This window comes from Malus domestica, chromosome 13 (genome assembly GCF_042453785.1).
Source record: "Malus domestica chromosome 13, GDT2T_hap1".
Classification (NCBI taxonomy): Eukaryota; Viridiplantae; Streptophyta; class Magnoliopsida; order Rosales; family Rosaceae; genus Malus; species Malus domestica.
Window position 1 is genome coordinate 9,321,521 of NC_091673.1, and position 20,933 is coordinate 9,342,453.

The 20,933-nt window shown below is 33.8% G+C and overlaps 1 protein-coding gene across 2 annotated transcripts; it reads left to right on the plus strand.

Annotated features, from left to right (window-relative positions):
* Positions 1 to 10,976: 10,976 nt before the first annotated feature.
* On the plus strand, positions 10,977 to 20,719 carry LOC103452472 (protein LAX PANICLE 2). Of its 2 annotated transcripts, none has more exons than XM_017336905.3 (4): positions 10,977 to 12,499; positions 12,713 to 12,763; positions 12,885 to 12,957; positions 20,206 to 20,719. In XM_017336905.3, exons 1-4 carry the CDS (start codon positions 11,577 to 11,579, stop codon positions 20,395 to 20,397), a joined length of 1,239 nt encoding a protein of 412 aa, XP_017192394.2. In that variant the 5' UTR covers positions 10,977 to 11,576; the 3' UTR covers positions 20,398 to 20,719. The 2 variants fall into 2 exon arrangements, with proteins under 2 accessions (XP_017192394.2, XP_028947756.1); XM_029091923.2 differs by having other exon boundaries at positions 11,197 to 12,499; positions 20,209 to 20,719.
* Positions 20,720 to 20,933: the final 214 nt, after the last annotated feature.

The following is a 20,933-nucleotide window of genomic DNA, read 5'->3' on the forward strand; positions in this document are numbered from 1 at the left end:
TGGGATTGGTGGAGTGCACGGGATGGTCTAAATAGAAGGCTAGGGATAGAGTTTTGATTTTGTACATAAAATGGTATTGAAAATCTATCCGAAATAGTGTTTTCACACTGATAAAAATTTACATGCACTCGTAACAACGTGTACAATTTAAATGCAATAGCAAGAAATAAAATAAAAGCGATATGAATATGTCCACTTCACTTGCCAATAAGGACATAATAGTCAATACACATACTCGGGAAGAAATTACATAGGAAAATTAGGGACGGGTCGTCACAGTCTGTGTGCCATATGTAGCTTTTGTGACTACTAGTGATATCAAAGACAGAATCATAATTTTAAAGTGGAATCCGTTGAATTACTCTTTTTCTTTCTCATGGACAAAAAAATATACGGTCATACAAAATATTCTTCCTCATAAACAACACCAAGATAAGTGTCAATTTTGAAAAGAGAAGTGAAAACTTAAGATGGCAAATGTAATTTAGCTTTTTGCATACATTCTTATCTTGTTCTTTTATACCCATCTCTTCTGATAAAGTAGTTGTCCATTTTTATAAAAAATAATTGGAGATGACCTAATAGTTGGGTAAATTTCTTGGATGTAGTTGAATAAAAATGTACATTTTGAAGGGAAAAGCATACTAAATTGTAATATAATCCACTAACTAATTAACATGTTTTAAGAAGAGGTTAACAAGCTAGCTAACCTGACTCAGACCCATTTGGAAAGTTACAAAAAAAAGGGGAAAAGGAAGTGAGAAACAAAAAGCACAAAAGGTGATCTCCAAGTCAATTTGAGAGTAATTGCAAGTACCCTTTTGGTAGTAAAACTAATAATCGCACAGACGGAAGTAAAACAATGATAAAAGGGAAGAAAGTTGGTAGGTTTGTAAAGAAAGCTTTATCTCTGAAAACCAGCAAGCCAAGAAAATGTATAAAAATCAAGGACTACGAAAAAGAGTTGGAAAATGATGAGGTTTGTAGTAATCATGGTAAGTGGGAAGCAGTGAAGAAGAAAAAAGGAATAGAAAAGAATGGAATATTTAGGGTTTGGTGACATGCATAGAGCTGGCGCATTTCGTTGCTTCTGTCAATCTTTGGTTTATAATTACTTACTGCTAAGTACTCTCTTTTCATTCGTAATTTCCCATGCATATATGCTTTTGATCAAATTGCTAAGCGTGCCTGCTGCGCTCGCTGCTCTCATGTATGAAAAAACAAGACCTCTGTTTCTTGAGCTACTCAGCCTGCAGCCCCAGCAATCCTTTACCGATTTCACTTAAATAGTACTACACCATATATACGTAGTACTACTACTGCCCCATCATTTTAAATTTAGCTCATAATTATTATCTTTAGGATTTAGGGTTTAAGCACGGTGAACACTTACATGTGAATCAAGAAATTTATTAAACCGAGTAAAATTCATTGGAGTAGATTAACTTCTTGATTAACAAGTGATTATGCATAGATTAGTCCATAAAGTGGGGAACGGATTATATTTATTCAAATTAATTAAAAGGGTGCGCCCCATTTACCAAAAAATGGGGTGGGCAGATAACGGTTTTTATATATTCAAAGATATTAATGTTCTGTAGACGCGAGCGAGAAGCTTTTCTTGCACTTAAAGGCTGCGTTTGGTACGTGGGACGGGACGGGACGGGACAAAACGGGATGAGGCGTTCCGTTCTGCGTTTGGTATGTCAAAAATAGGTGGAACACGCTGTTTCACGGGACAGAAATTGGGTGTTTTTGAGTCCCGCCTCCCCCCTGGAACGAGTTGTTCCACATATGTGGAACACAAAAATTCCACTTGTCTACCCTCCCTCTCTCTCCCGTAGCTTCGTTACCCTCCCTCTCTCCTGTAGCCTCCTCCTCCACCACAAACCCAGCAACCCAAATGCTTCGTTACCCAAACGTAGCTTCGTTACCCAGCAACCCAGATGAATTCGAGCTCGATTTCGGGCTTTCCAGGCTGAGTCGGAGACGAAACCCTCGAAATACTAGCGAAACAGACCGAAATGCACTTCCTTCTAGGGAAAAACTTGGCGTTTGCGCTGGCCGGAACGACGCGGCGTTTGCGAAGTGCAGGGAAATCATAGTTTGTGTAGCTCAGTCCACACTCGCCTCCCTTAGCCATTTCATATCATTGGTTTTAAATTGGGGAAAAATAATTTGATTTACTGGCATTGAAGAGAAAGATAATGAAATGAAGAGAAAGTATGGGTTTGATTTTTACTGGGAGATCTGAGCATGCGGGAGAGAGAGAGAGAGTCAAATGGAAGAAGAGAAAGCAGAGAAACGGGAGAGAGAGAGAGTCAAATAAAAAGGGTAAGTTAGTCATTTAATCTAGTTTCGTTCTGTTCCATCTTGTCAGTACCAAACATGACATGAATCTTTGTTCCGTTCCGTCCTGTCCCGTCTCGTCCCGTCCCCTCTGCATACCAAACGCTACCAAGGGGAACATGCAATGCAAAGTGGTAACCCAAGACGAAGGAATTTATAGAAAGTTGTCCCCCTTTTCACTTTGAAGAAATGCTAAGGAGAATTTCTCAAAGTGAGATTTTTTATGAATTTTCTGACATCTTACAGTTTTATAGTAATTCTCGTGCTAACATTACGTTATACAAAAAAATATGAAGTGACAAAAAATTTATAGGAAGTCCCACTTTTAAGTGAATCTTCTTAGCATTTCTCCACTAGATCACCCCCACAGGCCACTATGTGAGAGAGATCGAGGCGCCTAAGCCAAGACAAAAGCTATCCAACAAGTCTACAAAAGACATCTCTCCTTGATCGCTCACATATATAATATCTTTTTTCTATTTTTATTTTCCACCAACAAAGTAGACAAACCCAAACCCTACGTTCCTTTTCTCTCTAAGAACAGTCCCTGTTACAAGATTGTAAAAGAAATAAAGTATGTCATATGCTATATTGTTCATTCCCTTCTTTGTGTGATGAGTTTTATGGGGAGAGACAGAGATCACTCTACCTATTGTCACACTATGACCTAATATTAAAAGGTTGCCCAATACTTGGAGAACTGAATTGCCCACCAAGCAAGCAATACACGGAGGGAAGGACAGAAATTTGATCTACTGCTACATAATTGTTTCATGAGAACCTTAGAGCAATATTCTTTGGACAATCAAGTTGGTTCTTACTTTACGTTTGATATCCTAATTACTTTACATTTGACATCCTAATTAATCAACTCTTAACTTCTGACCCCGACCCCCCACAAAAAAAATCAACTCTTAACTTGATTATTTGTACGGTCATCACCAGTCGGGAGTACTATTATACATGGTGTCATCTCCATCAATGAACGTGTATGAATGATGGCTCGTATATATCGGGTGATAGAGTACAGTACAAAAATCCAAACTAAAGTCTTCACTCCTCATGATCAATGTTCTGTTTTGGGTTAGCTCCAATATACAGTCCATGAAGGGTTTATATAGCTCCTGTGGAGGATAAATTTTTGTACGTATACAAAACTGTTAGATAATGAATCTCGTAAAGCCTCAACTTTCTTTATGGTATCAAAGCCAGGTTATCCTGTGTGTGAAGTTCAATAATCACACGTGCTCCACGGCACGCTGTTTTGTTGTTCACATGTTAGACTTAAAAATGTGAGAGAGCATGTTGAGAATGAATCTTACCGATGAAAGGAGAAACCTTACATAGTCTTATAATTAAGTTTGGTTGCTCTTTATATTGTCAATTTACTTTACGACATATGATAAATTTCAATTTGTATTCCCATTAAGGTTGTTCACCAAACAATATGGAATCAAAATAAGAATCCTACTGATTCCATGTAGGAGAAAGGAATTCAGAATTCCTTATCTTTACCCGTTAAATAATAAAAATTGTCTGTAGAAATTAAAGATTTTATTTATTTTAGAAACAATGGCCTTCCATAGCATATTTAAAACATATATGTTGATTTTAAAAGCTGATTTATTTAAAAGTGGAATTGAACTCTAATAAATATTTGTCTTTACACTTGAAGTTCTGTGTTTGACAAACGTTTCCCCCTCCCCCATTATAGAATGTTAAAAAAAAAAGCTTATCTAGAAACCACAACAATCTCAAACTAGGCCTTAGTAAATAACTTATACGGATTTTATATTAATCTTACTTCGATTTTATAAATATTTTTGTATGCATTTCAACTCGATTTTAATTTTGACTCTTCCTCATTTCAAATTCTTCTCAATTCAATTTCAATTTACAAATTAATAAACGACAAATTCTTCCTTGTCGTATTAGCTCCTCCAATTGCATTTAAAAAAAAATTATGCATGTCATAAATGCAGTTGAAGATCTTGCCAAGCCCCATCACCCCAAAAATAAAAGACATAACTTTGGCCCAATTGACTTGAGAGTTGAGATCACAGACTTAATCAATTGTTTAATTATATATGATTAATGTTTTGCAAGAAAAAAAAGGTATATGGTTAGGAATGTGCTATCCGTATATCCGTTTTTATTTTTCACACTCTTTTAATTTGCGATCATCGGATCAAATAAATTAAAAAGATCAAACGACAGAAATTAAATATAAAAAATGTCCACACACCCCTGTAGCTATGGCAGGCGGATGAGGAATCTGTTGACTAAACTAGACCGGGCTCTGAATTTAATTAGTAGAAGATATCATATATAGGATGGGAAGGAAGGACTTCTCACATCAAATGCATTCAAACCCAAAAGTAAAAACTAAAGCGAGGTGACTCAGAGGAAGCAGTTTGTGCCGTGCTATAAAATACCTGACAAACCCCCATATACGCCATGCACTCTTTTCTCTCTCGGTTTCATCAAACTTGAATTATCCATTCCCTTGCTCTCACAATCACATGCATGCACAGATGGGCTGACATCCAGCACTCATTACACCACATGCACATGCAGACAGACACAACCAAACATTTAGTTTAAACAAGAACCCTAGCTAGTAAAATTATTGACCAATAAAAAGTAGAAAGAACCCTAAAGTATTTATTTTATAGAAAAACAAAGGAAAGAACAGAAAGAAAACCCATCATGCATGGGTGAATTAGGAGCATTCTGATGATGGCATTGATGATGCCATGATGACGAGATTAAAGCCTACCAAGTTTTTTTTTTTCCTCCCAATTTTTCAAGTAGAAACATCCAACAATTCCCAAACAATTAGTGGGGAATTGGGAAGGGAATTGAGAACGCAAAACAAAACCCAGTTCTCGCAATGGGAACAAGCACATTAGAAAGCCATCATTATTTGGTCCCCAGCCTCTTAGTACGGTATTTAATCAAAACCAATGGACTCTAATGCATGAAATGATCACATCTCTCTCTGAAGTCAGAATTGCAGAGCATCCCATGCATGATTATTACGTATTCCTCGTGCTTAATTTCTTTCATATTTCTCCACCCTTCGAAAGGCAAAAGCGATGTCTTTCAGATATTTTTCCAACTGTTTTGCCCAATAAAGTCCTGGTTCTTTCAGTACTACAAGAAAGCTTGATGTACATTATGGATACTGTCTATGTGAAATGTATATATAATTAGCAATATTATTGATTTCACACACAATTTGAGCTATAATAACAAAATCTTTAGTCCAACCCAATTGGGCAAAATTATGGATAACTCATATAAGTTGACCAAAAACAAAAACAATAGATAACTGATCTGCTATAGATTAAATCAACACTTACACATACTTAAGCAATTGATGAAATTTGTTGTGACCACTAAAACTTGTTTGAAAGTATTTTTAAAATAATCAAAACTGCTTTTAGTTCATCAAAATTGTTAATTTTGGGTTTAAAAAAGAACTCGAAGGATATATAAAGATTATGATATTTTGGTATTTTATGTTTTAAGGTTTTCTTGTAGGATAAGGATCATGGTTTCTTTTCTACTTTTTTATTAGAGTTTAAGATTCATGTCCTGTTTGTTTCAGGATTAGTTCTTTGTAAATTCACCTCTTGTTAACTTTGTAGGAAATAAGTAATGCAAGTTGTGTAGTCTTTTTGGGTTATGTAGCATTCTTGATAATTTTGTAGTGCTCTTTATTTTTCCATGGAATAAGATTCAAAGTTTGCAATTCCTAATTTGTCCTTTTCTCGTCTTTTGTTTTGTTTAACGCTTTAATTTCAGCAAGCACTTGCACTTACACTAAAATTTCGGTGTGCTTGTAATAGAAGCGTGTTTATTGAAATTGCTCCTAAGCATAAATGCTTCTACGGATCTTAAGGTTCAAATTAAGTAATAAACCAGAACATTAGGGGACCAGGGTTCGAATTGAAATTGCAGTCTTCTGCGAGGACTTCCATATACAGCAAGTTGAACAATATTCGAGCTAGCTTAGTGACGATGAAGGTATACCTTAATTAGAGACCATAGCCATGGTTTTGCATGCTTTATTTTATTCCGGTTTAAGATACTTTATAAATTTAACTCTCAACATTTTTGTCCATATGTCATATAATCGATCGTCCAAATTAATAAAAATAGAGGAGTCGGCGTGACGTAGGGCCGTTGAGTGCACTAGCTAGGCAATATCTTGCGGATGAATTTTGGGTAGAAAAATGTCTCTGTCAATGGCCTTTCAAGTTTCACCTTTGCTTTGCTTTCCATTCTTTTATTCGAAGCTTAAGTCATTCCATGGCCATGCACTGTCACCAGCCAGGCATGCCATCTCACCACTGCTCCCCTTTTATATATATAACCCCATAAATCAGAACCAGGATCCTCTCCTGAGCAATTCTTAGGGATCTTAGGGATCCTGCAATTATGTCCGTTCATCGTATATCGGGCGGTCAGAAATCATTTTAAATTTAAATTTTAAAATTCAAATATAAATAGTACCTAACAAAAACTGACCGTACGATATAAAATGAACGGATAAGATTACGGGATTCCTAAGAAATTGCTCAGGAGAGGATCCTGATTCCATAAATCAAAGCGCATCATCACACTAGCTACTTGCCCTCTCTCTCTCTCCCTCTCTCTCTCTCTCTCTCTCTCTACACTACTCTATATCTACCTATGTACATGCACGACAACAACTTTTTCAATTGTACAATAGTAAATTGACAAAAGTTAAGGTTTTATCGTAAATTTAATTTAAAAGATGAGAAATAGTCCAACTATAACATAATCAAAGTTTTTCTTTTTTCCGATGTGGCATTTATATTTTAGACACATATGCGTCTTCGCATGTGTTGAATTTTCAAGTTTCTTACGTGTGGTGAATTTTCAAGCCTAACACGTGGATAACACAAATTGAATGACGTCGAGCACATGTATCCGTTAGGCTTTACACAAGGCACAACTTGCTCTAATATCAGGAAAAAAGTTGAGGTTTCATCTTAAAACCAATTGACAAAATAAAAAGTAGCCCAATTTACTTATAAGTATATACAACATTCTATCTTAATTAATACTGTCAACATAAACAGCACAAAAGGATTATTAATTATGAAATTATAACAACATTGCATCGCCATTGGAGAAACAGAGAAGGAAAATATCAAACAATTACAATGGGCCACGAGGGTGTAACTCTTAGTTCTTTAATGCACCGGAGATTTAGTACTTAAAATCTTGTATTTGGTTTCAAATATGCGGCAAAACATTTTCGATGTACTGAAAACATAAAACCCAGATTTTAGTCCATGGTAAAACCCTTATTAACATTTGAATTTTGTTTCCAACAATCCTCAATGCCAATATCAAAATTTTGACTCTAATATTTTCTTCTCCATTGAAAGATTCAAATCTTAAAAATCAAACCACAACAATACAAATCTAAGAATATATATACATAATTCTTGGCATTGAAGTAGAAAATCAAAAAGCTCGGTGGCAGTGGCACCACCTTTTTAAGACTCAAATATAAGTCTTGCATTAATTAGAGATGCTCTAGGCATCGAGTAAAGTTTTGAGGCAAATGTATCATTTGATTTGATTATGCATGTATCACTTAAAGATGGCCCAAAGATTTGTTGGATACATATTTCAGTTTTTTAAAGTTTTAATATTTTGTTAAAATATAGGGAAATACAAGGGAGAAAAGAGAGATGAACAAAAGTGGATGAACTTAAGAGTTTGTTTGACAAATATTTCCGTTTTAATGTTTAGTTGTCAATTTTTTGAGAAAGAAGATGTCTAAAAACTAAACACCAAACACTTCTTAATAGGTTTTTTATCATTCTAGTTTTTCTTTCCTACATTCCCTTCATTTTTCTCTCCACTCTTCATTATTATTCTTCATTCTTCGAATTCCTATGTCTCTATCAAGACAAAATTAAAAATAAAATGATGATCAAACCGCCTTAAATTACTCTGCCCACAATTACAATTACAATTACAATTACTTCATTTGAATTTTCTTTGTTCTTTTATTCATTGGTGGGGTCTTTGATTATTGGGTAGAATACAGTCTTCATGAAGATTGATATGCAAGGATTGGATGGGTATAGAGTAGTCTCATCAGCTATAGTACTAGTAGTGCGCCATGAGCCATATCCATATATAATGATGAAAAATATATGTAGGGCGCTGGCGCTCAATTTTAATTTAAATTGCATGTTCCTTGGCATGCCATATATTTCTCTTCCCAGGGTTCAAGAGAATTCGCTGATTGACGCGTCTTTGAAAAGTCCCCTTTGTGTCAAAAACAACAGACATATACAAAAGGGTTTCTTTGAGAGAGAGAGCATGTTGAATGGCTGGAAAGAAAACTGGTCAGCTTTTCAGAAACGATCAGGCAGCCAAGCCAACAACCACACCATATATGTGTCTAATTAAAATGTCAGTGTCTTGAAGTTTGGATCAGGATTCTCTGAGCAAATGAAGAGGATACTTCTGATCAGATCCATCTGTCCATTCAAATTTTATTCAACGGTTATAATTATTATAATTTTTAAATAATTCTCCTGTTTGTAATCGTTGGATAAAATTTGAACGGCTCAATGAACTTGGTCAGGAGGATCCTCTCCATTTGCTCAGGAGAGGATCCTGATCCTTGAAGTTTAACCAATTAGCACTAAGCATCCTGCAAATAGAATTTGGAAAATAAATTAACTAAACCTAATTAGATGAGTTGAGAGAGAGAGAGAGAGAGAGAGAGAGAGTTACATTTGACAAATCAGTGGCCGTACAGGAGAACCGGAGAGAGGGTGGGAAGCACATGGGTTTTGGAGGGATTACATATTCTAAATTTCCTAGTTCCTACAGTTGAAGCCCACGTCGCAGTGTTTCGATTCTTGGGTTGTGGGGAAGCAAAACACCATCATAGATGCATGCCCAAGTCCCCAATGTTTATTTGTTTATAGATAATTACCTCTTACCTCTAAATATAAAACTCAGTCCAATGTGCTCTCTGTGTATTAATATCTTAATTAGGCTTGTTCAGACACAGACAGGTAATGTCATTATGCCCTGCCACTCCCCTCTTTTTCTCAATTTCAGCCATTTACTTAATTAATTAAGCTTTCAAAAGTACGTACCCACCAAAACTGCATTCTAACCCTTGACTAGAACAAGCTGAGTTTGAGAAAAATTTATGTGTATCTAAAATATTTATTTTATTTTAGTTTTATAATATAAGTAGACAATAAGATTGATACATGTTATTTATGTAAATAAAGTAAATATATGTATTATAATTGAATAAAACTATATGATAATGCTAGAGAGATTAAATTTGGAGACAAAGTTTTGAAAACTAAAAGATATGAAAGTTGGTGATTGATTAATTACTTAAACGTTGATAAACGTGTTTATTTCTATTAGTGACACATCATTTAGTTTACAAATTTAGTTTTTCTAGTATTACTCTAAAACTATAACACCAAGTAACGGTGTTCCGAATACATCAAAAGTCCCTCGAGTCTGAGCTGAGTCTTCGAGAGCTAGTAATGATGAATTAGTATAACATTTATTGGGATTACTCTTTAAGTAATTGGAAATATAGACGATCGAGAAACAAAACTTTGATCAACTAAATAACTGAATAAGGCCGGTGGTGTCGCTTTATTAACATTCCCCAGGACATATTGATGATCGATCAGAATATTGTGATGATCGAGTTCGTGGATATTTTCAAAATAATGATTCTCAAAAGCATAATTGATATGTCTTATATATGATTATGATAAGAGTACCAAATTGAAAAGCAAATGTATAATTTATGGGGCCTAATATATGCAGCAGTGATGGCTTTAGCACATAAATCCACCATTGCTATGTAAGCCTAGAAAGGGATCTTTTAGAGATATCTCAAAAGGAGAGAGCCGTTATGTCATTTTATCTTTGGAACATATGGCAATTCTTTGATGCACACACAACATTTGCAATTAGAGATGCACAAACATTAATTTAGCTTGTTACTTTTTACTTTTCCGATCGATAAAGATACTTATACTTTACATGTAATTATTATTATTATCATGGGTTCAATGGGTGTTATCTCGAATTTGTGAAATAAAAAGTAGAAATACTATTGTAACTTTCATGATCAATGATAAATAGTAACTTAAATATACAATATTCAAGTCATTTAAAATAATGATTTAGTGATACTTCTCTCTTATTATAAGGTTTGATTTTTATGGATAACTAGTTCAATACTAATTTTTACTAATTTTTATGGATAACTAGTTCAATACTAATTTTCATAGTCAGCAAAGAGTATGATTAACCTTAATCTCAATTTTACAGTCTCTTAATATAAATATAGAATAGTGCTATCCATACATTCATTTTTACTTCTCACACACTCTTCACAATTTTGAGCCGTCATATTAAATGAATTGCAGAAGATCAATGGTTGAAAACTAACAAGGGTGCGTAGGAGGTAAAACTGAGTGTGTAAATAACACTATCCTAAATATATCGTTCTATTACAAAACAACATATATATATATATATATATATGTATGTATGTATATACAGTAGTTAGTGTTGCAAAACTTAGCATAAGAATGAACTATGTTACCTGTATAGGTACATATATGTTACACATGAATATTGATATTTCCTACACGAATAATTTATTAGAAAACAGGTGAATGTGTATTTTTCTTAATAAAGTAAAAAAATAAGAAACGAAAAAAAAAAGGAACAGTTCGACCTCTAGCTCCTTCAGCATATGTAGAATATATAGAAGAACAAATATACATATATAATATACCTGACTGACCACCATCTCTGCTCTCTTTTTTCTATTCCATCTCTCTCTCTCTCTCTCTCTGCGCAACTGTTTCATATGTCCACAAGCTTCCAAAGAAATAGAATTAATGGAAAGTGAGATTTGCAGGGTTTATTCTCTTCTAGGATGAAACAGCAGCAAACACAAACCCACATGGTCAGCTGCAGGACGTTCATGGGTGTCTCTCTCACAATCACTACTTCAAAACATTCCCATGGCACATAAACACCAGATTCAGGAATCATTTTCTTTATTACTAATATTCCATGGCTCAAGTCTTTGAGACCACCAAGCAATATTCCTGCAATCTCAAGAACAATCCAAACTTCTATTATTTGGGGTCGGTCAACAGTCCGAAATGACCATGGTTCCTCCTGCTGCTCATCATCAAAACATACCCAACCAACAACAACAACACAATCTCTACGGCGGTTATGGTGGTTGTGGTTCCAATTACACGGCGGAGATCAGCAATTTCGGTCTTATGAATACTAGTCAAGTTGTAGAAGAAGGTTATGAGTATAACAATTATTGCAATAATATTGTTATTGAATCTGATCATCATCATCATCATCAGCAGCAGCTAGCGGGAATTGATTCAATGGCCGAGGATGAGTCGAGAACTAACAGCGTAAACGAAGCAGGTTCGAGTTCTAAAGATGCTCCGGAAGATAACAAAACATGGCTCCAATTGACTATAGGCGGCGGCTCTAACAACCACCCACCTGCGACTACAGAACATCCAACCCTCAGAAGCTTACGAAGTAGTACTACTCCTTCCCGTCCCGGATTGGTTGAACTTGATCTTGATCTATTACCACCAGGCCATGATCAAGGTGGTTTTTCGTCATTACGGCAAGTGAGGTCCATGCCACATATGCCTCCAATCTTTCATGTTTCTCAACACGAAAATATTTTCCGTGCTTCTCCTTCGAATCCGTCTTTCAGGCCTCCGTTTAATTCGAGTAACGCTACGGCTTTATACTTCCAGCAACCGGGGCCGGGAATGAGTAGCTCCTCGTCGGGTTTATTTCCTCACCAGGACGTTAACTGGGCATTTAGGCCAGCAATCCCTCATAATAATATAGGGATGATGGCTTCTACTTCATCTTCTTCTGCTTCCTCTTTTATACAACTGGGTTCATCCTATTTTGCACGCCCGTTCCACCATCCTCTTCATGAATTTAATGTCGCCGGACCGAGCTTAGATTTCAGAGTTGTTGATCCTCCGAGAAGGCCCCAATCTGGCATTTGGTTTACGCTCCAAGCATCCCAAAATCAGTAAGTATTATTGCATAAAACTCCCCCTGAGTAGGTGTAATTTTCTTTGTTGAATTTATAAAACTCCCCCTCCTGCAGACATCGAGGTTTGCTAGAAAAAAAAAGTTTATTAGTACTAGAACTCATTTTCTTCCCTTTTTGTTTCTTCGTTAATCCATTTGGAAAATATTGATGATGAAACTGCATTTTCAATTAATCGGTTTGTCAATGCAGAGCAAAAGAACCATTCTTGCCCCAGATACCCAAAAGCTACTTAAGAATCAAGTAACATCTTCTATCTTTCCATCTCCTACCAGTTCTTTTTTCATTTTCTCAGCTTCAATTAATTACTATTTTCCTTTACTTAGTTCGATTTTTATTAATTTCTTGTGTGTGGAAACTTTAGGGATGGAAGAATGACAGTTCGGTTGATAAAGAAGTATCTGGTTAACAAGCTGAGATTGGATAGCGAATCAGAGGTATGTATATCATCATACACACTTCAATATAAATTGAATCGAAAAGTATTAAATTATAGAAAATTTTAGTTAATTTTTGTTAGTGCCTTGCAATATTCAAGTTGCTTACGAACTTAATTAACACCATGAAGAAGCAAATATGATGACAAACATTAATAAAGAACATACAGAAAACTGACCTTTTGTTTTTATCAATTAACTAGGTATAAGCAGTAAGCACATGGTGTTAGAGACATGATAGGAACAGCAGAACTAAAATGGGGTTCTGTAGTGCTATTTGTTTCTTATGCTCATAGAACCATATTTAGGTAGTAAGTAGATTTAGGTCTTCCCTTTTTTTGTTCATAATCATCTATTTCTCTATTAAAGGGAAAAACTAAAATGGGTCATCTGCTTGTGTTTAGTTAGTTACGGAGTGTTTAATTGGTGATGGAAATTAACATACTTACTGGCCAAGAGGTACTTTACCTACCACCGCTTTTGCTCAAACCTCAAAATTAATGGTTCGATAAAGAGGTTTTCTCTTTCATATCTAAAAATAATGAAAATAACATTTCATCGAAATGGCAATACTCCTGCATGGAAAGCAGAATAAAGCAACCAATATTCAAAAAACATAAAGAAAAAATGTATATTATCAATACCAAAGATAGAAACACCACTATTAAGAAAGACGGTAACAAAGAAATAATGGATTGACAAAAAAGATGAGCAAACAATATATAGATGTAAGCCCTTCCTTGCCACACTTAAAACAACTCTTTCTTATCCACACACTAAGACAGTGATTGAGCCTGCAGTGGAGTTGTTACACTTAAACCCTATATGAGAAATGGTTTTTAGTTGTTACTTGAGGACTGGTTTAACAAGTCGCTGCAAATCAAAACCAGTGCTTTCCCCAATATTATAACTAATATATATTTTTTTCTTTTGTTATATCATAACTAATATATACGTGTACATGCATATTGAGCATAGACGTTCACTTGGAGTTTTTTCACTTCTAATAGATGGAATGAGTATCGGTGTCCTGGATTGATGTGTAAACTATTTTTTGGATATATTAAATATACTGAAATTTAATAAAAATTTCACAGTAAGTTTTTGTAATATCTATTACTGAAAGTCATAAAATAAGATGCAGTACTTGAACACTTTGAGCTTAAATCCAGACCCCAAAAAAAATTTAGCCTATATATATATATGCCAGTACCCCTTCACTATTTGTTCCCTACTAGCGACTCCCTCTATTTTTTTCCGCATGCAAAAAGTATTAATGTTTTTGTTAAGAGAAACCATGACTGGTATTAAACAGGTATAGAAAAATTAGGTTTAACCGTAGTAGTATGCAGAAAGCATTATATAGGTGAATGAGATGCAATGCAATGCACATCATGAAATGATAATTTGTATATGATGTGCACATTATTGCGGCACATAATTTTACAAAACTCTTTTAACACACGTTTCATCATGAAGTACCCATATATGTTTCCTAATAATTATGCTCAAGTTAAAATTCCTTCCGTATCTTAAAAATATGTGTATGCAATTCATGTTATAACGTATACCAATATAAGCAGGCTTAAGCTTTGCACTAGTGAAGTCATGGCCTGACTATTAGCAAGGCAGGTTTCTTAAAATTATTGAATCTTTATGCAATGAGCAAAGTTTAATTTAATTCATTGATCATGGATCGTAGGAAAAAAATCTTGACCAAAAAGAAAATTAATGATGAAATTTAGATTAACAGCTTAAAGAGTAAGACATAATTGTAGATAAAATTAAGATGAAGCCTCAGTTGTATTCAATACTAAATGTTACGCGGAGGCCTAAATGATTCTAAAGCCAGCTTATATATCTATTATTTGAAACTCGAGGCATAATTCATGAAAAAAAAAATCGAGGCATAATGCATATGCATGTAGATATATATATATATATGTTTATGATATATTTAAATTCCGTGCATGCAAGTTTAAGCTATAAGCGATTGTTTTAAGTTATAATTAATATCTAGTTGTCCTCATTGATCTAAGAAACATACGTCTCTTCTTATTAAAGAAAAGACACATAAATAAAAAAAAGTATGATCCTTAGTTTAGCAAATTGTGTTTCTCAATATAAATGGCTTAATGGGTCGTTGTTTACAATTTTCTGCTAAGTTATTTGCGGTTCTTCAGTAAGTATGTATATTCAAATTAAAACAACTGAGTGGATCATCGAGTGAATCAATAAAAAAGAAGTTGCCTGGAAGAATAAAATTGGTTTGTAAGTAATATACGTCAACAACATAAAAATAATTAAGAAAAATAAATTATAGACTTATACAGGGATGCCAGTTTGCTTTTAGGTATACGAAGAGTGTTGGAATGGAAAAATAAAATGTCGAAGGTCCTAGCAAAAACGGTTTTAAGTTATTACCCACGTATTGATCGTATATTAGGTACTTGAATTTAGGTTTTAAACCGAATGTATGAATAACATAAGAATGATCTAAAAATTAGAGATTCATTAAAAAAAAAATTATGCGGTTCAAGTTATTGAAATACATTATGTGGTAGGCCTAAGAACACTCATTATTATTTTTTAAATAAAATAAAGAGAGACTTTGGATCCTTGGCTATCAATGTTCTATGACTGAATCTTATTGGTTTTCTGCATATCGAAGTTCCTGACATTAATATGATAATGTATTTCTATGCAGGTTACTATATTTTTTAAACCAAAAATTAAAATTTGTAATTGTTTACATTAATGAGATTTAAAAAAAAACCTATAATTTGTGCGATTAAAAATATTAAAATATAAATTACACTCTACAATATATTGTATGTACATAAACATGGGTGCACTCATCAAAATCAACAAAAAAATTATTGTACCAAAACATGGGTACATTCTTCAAAAGCACACACACACAAAAAAAAAAGATATTAGGTTTAATAACATTAGTAAATTTCTTAAATTAAACTTGACATGAATACATTCTCCAATCAATGAATTGAAAATTGAATTAATTTTATATAAAAAAAAGGTACATTTTACATGCAGCAAATTGATATATTTAAGAACGGGTACATTTAAGATTACAAAATTTGAATATCTTTTTATAAAAACTAATGGGTTACAAACTTGTTCTAATTTTATTTTTTTTATTTTGGATTTTGTTTAATTGAAAATTAATTAGGAGTTTAATGAAGGTGTGAGTATTAAAACCTATATTAATTTCTATTTTTATTTCAAAAAATTAAGTAACTAACATGTAAATTCATTATTACATTAATGCTAGGGACTTCGATTAAAATCTAAATACTAATAAGGTTCCAGTCAATGAACATTAGTAACTATGGACCAAATACTAATTTTTCCTAAAATAAATGTATATAATAAAAGAACTTAGTTCATTTCAAACTCGAGACGCATATGTAGAACCCAACACCCTATCCACCAGGATTAAACTATATACATTTCAAAGATACATTTATATACCATGTACTTACGATAATTTCATAATATGTGTGAAGCAAGACAAAAAAAATGATATTACCTTCATATATATGACACCAGTTCTGCTCTCCTAATAAAGATTCTCGTTTGAGTACCTGTGAAGACCAAAGCATATTAGCCATAAAATTATATTAGTTTAGATCATAGGCTTAAAATATTTGACAACTTAATAAAGCAAAAAAAAAAAAAAAAAAAAAAAGAGTTTGTCATGGTTCGTGAATTTTAAATTGGTTTTTAGTGTATAGGATCTCTTCATTAAGAAACTAAGAATACAAAACGAAATCATAACTGAAGGAATATAATTTAATAACGAAAACCACGTAGTGGTGTAGTTGAATTTGTCTTCTCTTGACCTAAATTATATATCATCTGCATCTTTAAATATAAAAAAACTATATATTATGGGGTGTGATATTCACACACCCCTTTTTACTTCTCCCACACCTTTTTAGTTTTCGGCCGTCGGATCGGATGAATTGAAGAAGATCAACGGACATAAATTAACAAGGGTGTGTGAGAAGTAAAAAGGGGTGTGTGGATAGCACACCCCTATATTATATGCATATACGATGTCTAGTTACCTTGTTAAATTTTTTAGTAATGATATATAGATAGGGATACATGTTTGATCTGTATACTCTACATGCCAATTTTCTTATAAATAAGTTTTGCAATTCAAGTTCGATCGGTATGTTTTTTGTTAAAATTCATACAAATTAGTTGTTGACTCCACACCTTTAACAGTTTTAAGTTAAACGAAAATATAAAATAGTTGAAAGAATGATAAACCAACAACACGTATATGAATCTTACTGGTCAATATTTTACGATGATTTGATACGTTACTTAATTATTTCTTTGTACAACATGCCCCTAAGTTAGGAGATAAGATGGAGACACTATCTTATAATAATAATAATCAATCCTCACAAAACAGCTAATCTGTGTGCAAACGACCAACAATCAAATTTTGCAGATAGTGTTTTCATGCACCCATATATTTCCAAATTAATTCTATACCATATTAATAAAATATAGCAATTATTTAGGATGTGTAACACACTAAACATGCTCTCCTTGCTTTTATTTATTAATATAAGTTGGTTAGTTCTCGTACTTTGTTATATATAAGTCAATCACACACCATTGAATTGGCAATTTCTTTGTTCATTAGGATCCACCGCCCAGAGTGGTGTGAATCCCTTGCTGCATACTTTTAGTAGGGAGAAATTTAATAGGAAAACTAATGAAAAGGGCTTGAAAACCTTGAGTTTTAACGATAAAGATAAAATAAAGGGTAAAGTGAATAGTATCAGGTTTGACTTTTTAATGTAAAAATGTTGTTTTTCGTTAAAATTAACAGTACTACGACCTTTTCGTTAAAACTCTCAAATTTAATTAAATTCTATGCCGTACCTGGAAAGCCAACTCGTACCCTTCACACCTGGCATGCAACTAAATACCCAATGATTAGGTTTATAATTGGAGGGTGTGAAAGATGAACTCCATTTAACTTATTACATAAAAATAAACTTCATGTATAAAATTTTTAAAAAAAATATAACCTCTAATGATTCTTGCGTAAACTAGGATTGTTTCTATGATATGATTCTCAGATGATCAAGATATGATCTTTTGTGTTCTTTGGTTTGTTTTCACACTAGCTAGCTAGGCATGCATCATATATATCTCTAATATATTTTGTGATGATTAGCCACAATCCATTTGCATGATAAATTATTTTTTATGGACATGAATATTTAACATCTAGTGCAATAATCAGAGGTGGGATTTTTTCCAACCTTTTCTTTTTTGTAATTCCTTCATTGACTTTAAGCTCTTGCAAATCAAACATCTTCGATCATCTTGGATTATCGTGCCCACTTGACACTTATTACCATACGAAAAAGTGTCGATAATAACACATATTGGTCGGTCTAAATTATATCGTAGGGTTTCAAAAAACACACGTGGACCCTGTCATTCTCGAAACCCATTGCATGCTCTCTCTCTCTCTCTCTCTCTCTCTCTCTCTCTCTCTCTCTCTCTCGTTTTCCTTTCGTCACGCTTTCGTTTCTTTGAACTCATCTATCATCTTTTCCATTCGAAAGCTAATATTGTAGGGCCTTCTAATTTGCATTCTTTTCCTAAATTTGCACTGTTTGTGCTAAAAAAAGGTCCTCCAAAACCTTAAGTGCTGCACTTAGTTGCATGGAATTTAAAAGACACCCCATCATCATCATCCACAAACCAAACTTGAATAGATAGACCCAAAATATTAATTTATATATAGTAGTATAAGAGTTAATGAGTAAATCTGCAACTGAACAATTCCAATCAAGTTGTTCATATAAGAACAAAAATAAAATCACGAGAGACAGATAAGAACCATGAAGTTTAATGAATACTTTACAGTTTGTGAATGCGATGCATGCACACTAAAGAAATACAAGGATAATCCCTGTTAGCTAATATAAAAACGACACTTTAACAACTTGGTTTTGCCAGAATTTAAGCAGTGTATTAGAGATTATAATATTAAGTTAAAAAACGTCTATTTTATTAGCCAAAGAAGAACATACGGTGGAAGCTACTTCATGAAGGAATATTGACCTTTCGTATTAGGGTTTTCAGAAGCAACGTGAAAGAGACGTGCATGAAGATGAAATTGGATTGGAAAGTTGGAATAGTTAGGCTTTGGGCCCTTTCGAAAATATAAAAAGATAGGTAGTGCCTATTCGTCGCCGTGCTTTTTGGATCCATTACGTGATTTTTTGGATTTATTTTTAATCATTTATATTATTTGATGTATCTTATTAGTATAATATTAAAGTCCAAAGCGTCATTATTTTGGCTTACCAGCAAAGTCTGAGTAGGTCCTGTAATCATTAAATCCGGGAAGTCTAAGATGGTGGGATGGCGGGCAGCTCCTCATACAGTCGATTTTCATGGCGGGCAACCCCTCATACTGCCCGTGATACTTTGGTTTTTCACATATCATTATTTTCCTTTATATTTTTTGGAATGAAGATATATCAACGGGGACTGTGGGTGTGGGGTACGAAGAATCTGTTGGAGTAGAGATAAAAAGTTGAGAGAGATTTATGGGTAAAGTAGACGTTACAAAGATTTGTATGGAGCATAGCATGGAATAGACGTAAGCTAGTGACAAAGCATGACTTCAACACTACATAATATTCAGGGATTTTGTCTTCTTTATTTTTAATACATAACTCATATAATTTTCAATAAATATAGTTTCAAGTGAAATATACATAGTTATCCGACGTGATAAGATAAATCGATAAACAAATCTAAAACGTTATATAATCAATTACAATGTAGAGTCTTTTGTGTTTTGTGTGGCAGGGGCGTATTGCACCTAATTTCTAGGGTTTATTATATGCTCGATTAAAATCTGCATGGCTATCAATTACACTTAGCTAAAGAAAAGAAAAAAAGCGAGTTGCACCATAATGTTGTCCTTGCATGCACAATAATTATGCACGTATGATATGATTGCAAGTACGAACTTCACTTTTTCATGCATGTGAAATCCCATCGTTACTAATAATTAGTTTTGTTTCTTCTTTACTTGTTTGTTTCTGTTAATTATCATTATTAATTCATGTAATTAGTTCTTCAATAATAAATTTACGTGTATATGCGCAAGTGTCTGTACATGTATGTATGTGGGTGTATATACATATATATGATTGGGATTGATATGAACGTTAGCAGGTAGAGATAACATGTAGAGGACAGGAGCTTCTACCTTTCTTGACGTTGCAGCATGTAAGAGACAACATCTGGAGTCTAAGGGACGCACTCACTTTGCTTCCAGACTCCTCAACCACTGATCATGTCATGGTGCTGAACTATGCTAGGACCACGACGATGACGAAGACGACGACTACTACAACCGCTTGATTAAAGCTACTCCTCGATTGAGAGTTTTTCCCCATAATTTGATCGATCGTTCGGGTCCCATGTTCTTGTATCATTGTTTATTTAATTATGCAAAACCCCTTGGCCCTTTCCTCGTTTTGGCATTCTTTTACTCTTTCCCCCCCCCTTAATTTATAATGGTTTTTTCTTTTTCTCTTCACTTCTCACTTCTCTAATTGTTGGAGAACAATACCCCAAAATCAGTATTTATTATACGGTTTCGGGGCTAATGACCTTAATTAATCCAACTGTATCTCTAAGCTACGACGGGATTATTGATATTTATTCTCATTATTTATGTTAACTAGTACAAGCTCCAGAGGGACTATGTACTATTTTTTTATTTTAACAAATGATATTATTTACATTAAGATGAAGATGATGGGCTTAGCCTCATCATGGACTAGCAATATTATGGTTTAAATTCGTCTTTGGCGAAAATCGAACCTAAGACCTCTTACTTACAAGTGAAGAGGAATATCACTATATCGTAATATTAAGTGACATTTACTATTTTG